Consider the following 10,470-nt stretch of genomic DNA (forward strand, 5'->3'; position numbering starts at 1 on the left):
GACAGAATAATTACATAAGCCAACGTATAACGTGTGTTTTATATATACAGTCTGTACATCAGGGGTGTCCAACTCCAGGCCTGGAGGGCCGGTGTCCTGCAGGTTTAGATGTGTTCTTGATCCAACACAATTTAAATGACCTCCTCAACATGTCCTGAAGTTCTCCAGAGGCCTGGTAATGAACTAATCGTGTGATTCAGGCGTGTTGACCCAGGGTGAGATCTAAACCTCCCTCGAGGCCTGGAGTTGGACACCCCTGCTGTAAAGGTCAACTGAGGCTGATTTAAATGTTCAGTTTTGACTTGATGGTATTTTGTCAATATGAACCAAAATCTCTGAGGAGTCTTTTCACCACCTCGTTGAATCTATGCCATAAAGAATTAAGACAGCTAGTAATAGGACAATAGTCAGTGTCTACCTGTTGTATTATGTTTATTTTATTAAATATTAATCACCCAATTGTTGTGTACCTTTGAGTCGTGATCCTGGAGTTTTCCAGAAAAGGGTCCCTTCACGGATAAGTCTCCTTCGGAGTAACTCTCCAGCTTTAAATATTCCTCCATCCCGTACTATGGCCTCAGCCCTTGGGTCAAGCTTGGCATGGATTTCCTGAAGCCGCTGCGTTTTCTCCAGATCGTCCATCTGCCGACAGGAAATTCAATCTTACATTTTCAGTTTGATTAAATCATCTGAATGAACCAGCGAGCTAATCTGAGTCGGCAAAAATGGATGTTACAAGGAGATTTGTAAGATCCGTTTTGAAACGGTGATGGAGGTGGAGGTGTGCTTTAAAAAGAAGAGGAATGAACATCACTTAGACAAAATAAATGTGTGTGAATTGGAGGGAGTCAGGCGGAAAGATGAACATACAAAGTCTAAGTGTTTAAAAATGAAGCTGAGTTTTACTGAGTTTTAGTAAAAGTAGAGGAATAGTAAGGTCTTATTACTAAATGTTATTCTATTGAAACTAATAAATACTACATATTATGACTGTATTATAGTGTAATACATTATAAGACAGAAAATACGATGAGATTTTTCAGTAGATAGAAAACAGAAGGAAATCAGTCTTAGAAATAAACAAAGATCTCGAGTATGAGCTAAAAGCACTTGTGTGGAAGTTTAGAGCCTGTCGAACAGGGCAGGCAATTGTTGTCCTGTAAATGCTACAAATCCTCTCTCTGGTTAGTGAAACAAGTCGTCCACTTTACAGCTGAGGTAGGAGAACAAATGAATGCTGGGTTGTTAGCACAAGCTAAAAACTAGAGATCTAAAGCCCTAATCTAAGCGTCATTTAGGAAGAATGAGTGTTTGCACTGACTTGTACTTGATGTCTGAATGTGTAAGATTTAGAAAAGAACATAAATTCTTTGTGAGTTTGCTGATATTTGAATATGAAGAGAATGAATGACGCACAGATTATTGCACAGGGAGCAAACACTTCAGTACCTGTTGGTCTATTGAACTAAGCAGTTCTCTGATCATCAGCAGAGCCTGGGCCACAGAGGAAGCTTCTTCTTCATCATCTGGATAAAATAGAAACAATCATCTGATTCATCTCTAATTTCAGTAAAACTGTGAAGTTTGAATTTCATCTTCTGACAATTTTTTCAAAAGAAAGAAATATGAATTTGCATATATGAGTTTTAATTTACTAAATCCAGCTCACAAAAGCTTCATGTACCAAATATATTACCCTGGGTGTTAAAGGGTTAGGTTTACAGTAAATAACAGAAAAATGGAGACGAGGAAAAAGTTCCCATTGAAGCCTGGTTTTGCTTCGTTGTGTGGAACCATAAATGTTAGTTAAATGTGAAAACCAGCATTTTTTTAATTTTCTAGTGACATTGTAGATCTGAGAAAAGGAGGCAGATGACTGGGATGAGTCACCTGTTGTGTTGTCCAGAATGCGCTGAATAAGTGCAGGATACTTGAACATCCGCTGAGTCACCAATAAGATGCACTCTTGAACACCATGGCAACGTAGCAAGGGTCCTCGACTCACCTGCTGCTAAGAGAGAGAAAGGAAGCTTTAATTTTTCATCATTATTTAAAAGCGATCAGTTTGAATCATACACTCAGCAGAGCTGAAGTCAAAGGTATGACTTTTCTCCACGAAGTCATGGTTTCAACCAGCTTCCACGAGGGTGGCCTGAGGGCGCGACAATGTCTAGCTAGCCCTGTGCTAACTGTATCGACACTGTATCGACACTGTATGTGTGAGTGCATGATTGGCATTTGTCGCAGAATTGGCAGGTCCACCCTGGTATCCTGTGCTGTCCACACATAAGTGCAGGTTCACACTGAACACACGTGACATGCGTAAGAGGACCCGGAGAAGTCGTGGGGAACACTCTGCTGCCCGGACAAGTTTAGTGGTGGGCCAGTGATGGCCGGGGTGGCATGTCTGTGCTTCATCAGTACCTAAGATAAATGCACTGCCTGATAAAATGAACAGAACACTTTGGAAAAAAACATCAGATATCAATGGGGGGGGAAAGAATTCGCACACGGGTCTCTACAGGCTGAGCAACGCCATCCTGACCGTCGTTAAGTATCAGTGGGAATTCCTCTGCCCCACTGTACCCTGCACTGGTGCAGTGGGTAACTGGGCTGCTCCTGGTGCGCTTTATCTGGCGCAACTGTGCAGGCCGATGTAAAAGTAGATCCCCCAGGTCACCATCTGCAGTCTCATTAGGAGCATGTCCCAACATGGTCAGTCATACAAACTCCTGAGTACCGTTAGTAAAATGGGAGAGCCTGCTGCGCCATTCTTTAAATTCAGCCGTCTGTAGGTTCATAATTTCATTTCATTCCATCAAACAATGAGGCATCCTTTCATTCCTAACTCATTACCATCTGTACCAGTATCAGTATCCAGCATGAATGTTTTCCCCATTAAGATCTGATGTGTTTTCCAAGTGTTCTTTTAATTTTAGGGGGCAGTGAATTTATCTTAGGCACCGATGAAGCATTTCCTCCACTCTTCAATTGAAGCTGCGTTTTCTTTTTCTTGAACGTGTCCTCTTGTTCTGAAACAGCATTTTTGCCCTTTTTTTAACCAATTATAGCAGCGACATCTGCTTCCTTATGTCTTTCAGACATGCTCATTCAAACCCTTTAGCTCTCCTCCGACATGATCAACATCTTTAGTCTATGCTTAGTAAAATTAAAATGCCTTTAGTATGAAACATTGTAGGTGCCAAGTAAGCCAGTTATTTACTTATGCTTATTGTTGCTTTATTGTTCATATTTATTATGCTGCTGCGTCGTCAACAGCAGCACCAACAACAACTGGTAACAAGCCCTCGCGGTCACACGAGGCTGCTGATGCTGGAAACAGCTGTGGAGGAGTGCAGCAGGAAGGCCAGCAGTCCCAACAACAATATGAGGAAGAGACGGAGGAAGGTGAAATAATAATTAGAAAGTATAATTGGAACAAGTCTTGGTAGGTCGGTACGGTCGTTAACATATACATATGTCCATGCATGTGTCTCCTACCCGTATGAAGAACTGGAACTTCTTGTCTTTAGCGAGCAGCTCCTTGTATAATTTGACAGCCTTTAAGTGTCGGCTACAGAACTCGGCATAAGTCTTCTGCATGTCATCTGCAGACTGGCCTGAGAACTGGCAGAAGAACACAAACAAGTCACGTTACTGTGGATATGAGTCAGTAAGGGGAAGTCAGCAGAATCACAAACCTGCTCTACTAGAATATCCCCCAGCTGATGAATGGTGTAATTGTGGTTGGATCCAGGTTGCAGGCTGTTCTTGCGCCGCAGGAGAAGTTGTGCCAGAAACTGGGAATGTATCTTGATGAGCTGGTCCAGGCAGGGAAACATAGCATGCACGGTGCTGGGCTCTAACTGAAGCTCCTCCAGCATGCCCTGTCGAAACACCCTCTCCATGATCTGCAGTGTCTGCATGTGGTGCAGCTCTGTATGGATCAGCTCTAAGAGACACACACACGTATAACAAAGGTGAGATGAGATGCATGACAACCATTGCATATTTCTAAACGGTGACATACTTATTTGTTTTCTGTGTGTGTCCATATGCAAACACATGTATAACGTTTAGCAATAGACTGAACGTCTGCATATGAGGCAGAAATGATGAAAAATAGATCATGTTTTTGTCACCATAGATGACATCCTGCCTCTTGATAACATTTTTGCGATGTGTCTGTAAGTAACTGCTATCCACAGCCATGCTCCACGAGTCAGCCTTAAAGTCCTGGCCCTCAAGCTCGATCTCCTCCAGGACTGAGGCGTAGTACAGTTCTCCTAAAGAGGAAAAGAAGATCAGTATGAAAGACTGCAGACTCACAGATTATTGTTTATTTTACTATTATTATATGAGAGATTATTGTAGACTGAAGACAAAAGTTTGAACAGACGACTTGAGCTTTCTCCTGAAGGTTTGAAGATTCAACGACTTCTTCATGAAATGTGTCACGTTTCACTTCTACTGCTGTACAGTTGTATTCCACTACATTCAGGAAGAATGTTTATGAGGATCTTATTACCAATCGGAGCATGCACCAAACGGTTAACGGACTGGTTCTCATGTGGCACTTTTCTACTCTACCCGAGCACTCAAAGCGCTTTATACAACCAGGGTCATTCAGCCATTTATACAAGCACTTATTTTTTTATATGACAGTGCTTCCTGTCTAGCATTCACGCACATTCATACTCTGATGGATGCAACTTGGGGTCAGTATCCTGTCCAAGGATATTCGGCCCATTAAACCACCTGTGGACACTTGCTCCACCTCCTGAGCTGCAGCCACCCCCAACTACTAGTAGTTAAGCAATTATCTATTAAAGTTAAGCACCAAAAATGCATTCATGTTGACAAGCTTGCTTAAATTCTGGAAACATGCATTCATTTGTCACAATATTACAATAAGAAGGTGTGCAGGCGTGGACAGAACGTTCTGTCCACCTTATTAATCCATAAACTATCAGACAGATTATTGGAACTTGTACTCTTTGCAGTCTCCCATTCAGCCCTTACTTTCTATGTGGAAAATAGTCACAAGGAATTTCTTTTTTTAAATACCTACATTCTCCAGGTACACCTGTTCAACTGCTCATTTATGCACATATCTAATCAGCAGCATCAGTTCTCTGGGTGGAAATGGACTTCATGAACTGTTCTGGTTTGTTTTCTACTACAGTCCAGTGCATTATGATGTTGCTGGAAGAATGACCAGTCTTTGGCCTGCAGACTTGTGAGTATATAACATACATGTATAATTAACTGACTGTGAACACATGGAGCTGTCTAAGATTTTGTGCTGCTTGGATGTTTGCGATACCGTCATCATTGAGCGACTCCATCGACATCGTTCTGTTTCTGAAGCTGAGGGAGTCTGTTGACTGGGAGAGAATTCTGCGTAGTCCCAGGGGAGCATCATCATTCAGCGACCTGCAGCACACACATGCATGCAGGTATTATTGGTGCCTAACTATTGTGCATGAAATAAATGTAGCGGCAAACAAACTGGAGAACCAAACAGAGCCAAATGTTAAAATAATAAGAGGCACCTTGAACAGTGGTGTTTAATGCATAGAGATTTCACTGGCTGCACACCAACTCATACATTTTGGAGTTGGGAATGTTGGTGTTTTGATTGACAGACATACTGAAACTGACAGTTTCCAACTAAGTTTGTGGGTTAACTGAAAATTTCCTCGTGTATATATATTAGCGTGGAGCCATATAAAATGCCAGCACAAACTCAACAAATCAGTGTCAATCCCAGACACAGTGGATGAGCTCTTTGGTTTCGAACAAACATGGAGTGGAGGGTTTGTAATAGATTATCTTTTTTTGAAGGTTTTCTGCTCTTTTTGGGTGTATGTGTCACAGAAAAAGAGCAACAAGGCTGCACTGTTCGCACGACTTCACGGGGGCCATGTGTGCCTCCTGTAACCCCCACCGGTCTCTGTGTCCAGTTTGCATATCTTAGTCTGGGTCTCGGGCCTTCACAGTTTTTCCTTCCTACTGTCGCTAAGTGCTTGTTGGGGTTTTCTCAGTATTGTGGGGTTTTGCAACATAAAGTGCCTTGAGGCGGCTGCTGTTGTGATTTTGTATCGGAAAAATAAACTGAACTGAGCTGAATTCAAATCAGGTGGAGCAGAGTAAATTTTGCAATCTGAGATATTATCACACCGTCCCTGTGAGCATTTACAAAACTTGTATACATCTTTATCATTGCCAGTGACTGTAGCATGAAGATGGATAATCTTCATCATCATCTGTCTGTCAGCCACAGTCTGTTCTGTGCCTCACTCATCAAAAACATTGGCATGTTGGGGGAAAGCAAGCATGAATACTCATGGTTGCAGCTCAAAATCATCTTGAATTAGCTTCATGACCTTTCCTGTCCCACCATGTGACAGTGAGTGACCACGGTTAAGGTCACATACTGTGTTTTTAAAAGATCATTTCCTGTCCTGCTTTTTATGCATTCTTGGTGTTCGCTGAACATTCGACAAAGCAAATCCAAACTAGTGGATGTGACTGGTTTCTGTCCTTAATCCAGCAAACCAGCGTGCACTGATGACCTCAGGTAGCTTTAACCAAACAACAGAGCAACACTAATATTTGCGCTGTGTTTATGACCCACCCTACGATGTTGTTGGTGGAGACGCTCTTGGACAGGGATAGGTGAGAGCGGCCACGGCGTGATCTGAGCAGAGATTGTCGGAAGCTTTCAGAGGGGTAAATAGCTGAAGTTGGACGTTCTCGCATTCCTTGAGCTGAGAGGAGAAAATAGTTGTATTATAAAGAGAATTGGCTGAAGAAAGGGAAAAATATTCCAACATGTTAGCAAGCTAAAGAGGATTTTAATGATGATGGAGGAACATACTGATAAAGAGATAGATAGGAGGGAGGAAGGAAAGAAGACAGGACGAGAGTGAGGCAGAATATGCAGTTCATTTCTTAGATTTGTTCCATTGTTCTTACTTTTTGCACGCAGTGGAACATTGTTCTTCATCAGGGCCGTCTTCTGTTGCTGAAAGGACAAAAACTACAATTACAGGAGCACAAAAATGAAACAAAGAGAGTTTTTAGGTCAGTTTAGCTACCAGAATAAATTCACCATTCATTATATTTAATGTTGATTGAGAACTCAAAAGCAAACTGTTAGGAATAAATAAAAGGAACTAAAGCAAAAAGAGGATATATTTTGACAGCGAATGCGCACCTACGGACCACTTATGTGCAGCCCTGTGTATAAACCTCTAGTACACAGAGAACCAGTTGTGAAACGCACAGTTAAAAAATGGTCGGCAGAGACTGAAGAGGCCCTGAGGGACTGTTTCCGTTCTACTGTGTGGGACAACCTCTGCAGCCCTTTGGAGGATGACCTCAGCAGCATCACAGACTGCATTACGGATTACATGAACTTCTGTGTGGACAACACCGTACCCATCATGAAGGTACGGTGTTTTTCTAACAAGCCATGGATAAATCCTGAAATAAAGCCTCTCCTCAGGGAGAAGAAGAGAGTCTTTAGATCTGGAGACAAACAGGAGCTGAGAGCTGTCCAGAAGAAGCTGAAATGGAAGATAAGGCAGGGGAAGGAAAACTACAGCAGGAAGGTGGAAGAGCAGCTGCAACAGGACAACATCAGAGGGGTTTGGAACAGCCTGAAGACAATCTCAGGACAAAAACCAACCCCCCAGGCTGCAGGAGACTTGGGGTGGGTGAATGACCTAAATAAATATTTTAATAGGTTTGATCACCACCCAGCATCGTCCCCCCTGCTGCAATCTCCTTCATCTTCAGGGACTGCCTGTCCTTCATCTCAGGACTTCACACCTCCCAGCTCCTAGTCATTACACCCACCCCCGGCTTCTGTGGACTCCAACATACACACCCCTCCCCCAAAATCCACTCTTTCTATCTCAGCACTTCAAGTGAGGATGAGCTTCGCAAGATCAAGGTGCGGAAGGCTGCAGGTCCAGATGGCATCAGCTCCAGGCTCCTGAGATGCTGCGCAGATGAACTGTGTGGCATCCTAGGATATCTGTTCAACCTGAGCCTGTCACTGGGGAAGTACCACAGCTGTGGAAGACCTCCTGTGTGGTACCGGTACCAAAGACCTCCCATCCCAAGGACCTCAGCAGCTACAGGCCGGTAGCCCTGACATCACATCTGATGAAGACCCTCGAGAGGTTGGTTCTAAACCATCTGCGCCCCCTGGTGCAGACTTCTCCATCAACTCCCCACGCTGCCACCTACAGAAGTTCTCTGACGACTCTGCCATAGTCGGCCTCATCACAGGTGAGGACGACTCAGAGTACAGACACTGGACTCTGGACTTTGTTGACTGGTGTCAGCAGAACCACCTGCTGATCAACGCCGGGAAAACCAAGGAGTTGGTGGTGGACTCCGGAGACGCAGACCCACCACACTGACACCGGTGAACATCCAGGGAGTGGACATTGAGATAGTGGACTCCTATAGGTACCTGGGTGTTCACCTGAATAATAAACTGGACTGCAGCCACAACACGGATGCTCTTTACAGGAAGGGTCAGAGCAGACTCTACCTGCTGAGGCGGCTGAGGTCATTTGGAGTCCAGGGAGCGCTTTTAAAGACCTTCTATGACTCTGTGGTGGCATCTGTCATTTTTTACAGTGTTGTATGTTGGAGCAGCAGTTTATCGACAGCTGAGAGGAAGAGGTTGGATAAACTCATCAGGAAGGCCAGCTCTGTTCTGGGATGCACCCTGGACCCAGTGCAGGTGGTGGGAGACAGAAGGACTCTGGCCAAAATAACATCTCTGATGGACAGAGTCTCCCACCCCATGCATGTAAATGTTGCTGAACTGCAGAGCTGCTTCAGTGACAGACTGCTGCATCCTCGATGCATGAAGGAGCGTTTCCGCAGGTCCTTCCTCCCTGCAGCTGTCAGACTGTACAATCAGACCTGCTCCCAACAAACAGATGTTTACATCAATGCTGTAACTGCAATAAGTTAGTTAATTAACCAATTCGCACTACAACCTGGTTTGCCTCTTATCTGTATTTAATTTTATTTAATTTCAATAACTGTACAGTACTCTGCTTTTGGTAACTATTGTCCTTGTTGTAATTATGTAAAAATTGTGTATGTTTCTGTTCTGTGTCTTGTGTACTGTTTGTTTGTATATGTGTCTCTCTTGCTGCTGTCACACCCAAATTATTCCATTGTGGGAAAATTAAAGTAACTCTTAAATATTATCTACAGCTACTCTTAGTACCATTGATGTTAAGTTAGACTCTTTTTCTCCAATTGATCTTTCTGAGTTAACTTCAATAATTACTTCCTCCAAACCATCAACGTGTCTTTTAGACCCCATTCCTACAAAACTGCTCAAAGAAGTCCTGCCATTAATTAATTCTTCGATCTTAAATATGATCAACCTATCTCTAATGATCGGCTATGTACCACAGGCCTTCAAGCTGGCTGTAGTTAAACCTTTACTCAAAAAGCATCTCTAGACCCAGCAGTCTTAGCTAATTATAGGCCAATCTCCAACCTTCCTTTCATATCAAACATCCTTGAAAGAGTAGTTGTCAAACAGCTAACAGATCATCTGCAGAAATGGTCTTCTTTATAGTACTGACAGGCACTAGAAAGAGAGAATATTTCTCCCATATTGGCTTTGCTTCATTGGCTCCCTGTTAAATCCAAAATCAAATTCAAAATCATTCTTATCACGTACAAGGTCTTGCTTCATTTTGCCCCGTCTTATCTTAATGACCTTATAGTACTATGTTATCGCATTAGAGCACTTCACTCTGCACTCAAAAAAAGAAAATTGGGTGGTTGTTACATTTACAAAAGTATAACTTGTAATTTGAAGAAAATAATTTCATGTTTCTGTGGTAAACATGATTAAATCATGTAGGATCTGTATGAAATTCAACTTATTTTGTTCTTGTTGAGATGACATGATACAATCTAGTAAGAGTGGTTAGTTGCTGGACTCATGAAATTCACAAGATCACGGGTTATAAGAGGCAGACAACTGCCCACACCATGAATATGCTATCACTATTTATTGTGGTTTAACCTGTCAAAGACAAAAACATAAAGAAAATTCTGCATCAAGCCTTGTAATAAGTAAGTAAACATAATACAGTCATAAAATACACCATGAAAACCCTGGTCTAATTAAAAGCTTTTTGAAATAAAAATGTCTTTAGCTGCTTTTTGAAGGTCTCCACTGAGTCCAAACCCCGTAGAAATAGGGGAAGTGCATTCCACAATCTGGGTGCAACAGCTTGGAAAGATCGGTCCCCTCGGGTTTTAAAACGAGTGTGGGGGACCACTAAAAGGTTTTGGTTTGCTGACCTCAGGTTACGAGTGGAGGTATGTGTATGAATCAGATCAGCAATGTAGGGGGGTGCCTGTCTCTGTAATGCTCTAAAAGTTAAAACTAGAATTTTAAAATGGAACCTG

The 10,470-nt window shown here is 42.7% G+C and overlaps 1 protein-coding gene across 1 annotated transcript in view; it reads right to left on the reverse strand.

Moving 5' to 3' along the window:
- The window catches only part of arhgef1a (Rho guanine nucleotide exchange factor (GEF) 1a), a gene marked incomplete in the record, with an annotated part of 43,699 nt that overhangs the window by 28,988 nt on the left and 4,241 nt on the right, over positions 1–10,470 (reverse strand). Inside the window, 9 exon segments of the mRNA XM_005937813.3 lie at positions 471–642; positions 1,450–1,526; positions 1,891–2,011; positions 3,502–3,627; positions 3,702–3,952; positions 4,143–4,286; positions 5,327–5,436; positions 6,641–6,773; positions 6,982–7,030. Coding sequence (XP_005937875.2) covers positions 471–642; positions 1,450–1,526; positions 1,891–2,011; positions 3,502–3,627; positions 3,702–3,952; positions 4,143–4,286; positions 5,327–5,436; positions 6,641–6,773; positions 6,982–7,030 — 1,183 coding nt within the window.

This window comes from Haplochromis burtoni, unplaced genomic scaffold, assembly GCF_018398535.1.
Source record: "Haplochromis burtoni strain Fernald_Lab_line unplaced genomic scaffold, NCSU_Asbu1 Contig_235, whole genome shotgun sequence".
Lineage (NCBI taxonomy): Eukaryota > Metazoa > Chordata > Actinopteri > Cichliformes > Cichlidae > Haplochromis > Haplochromis burtoni.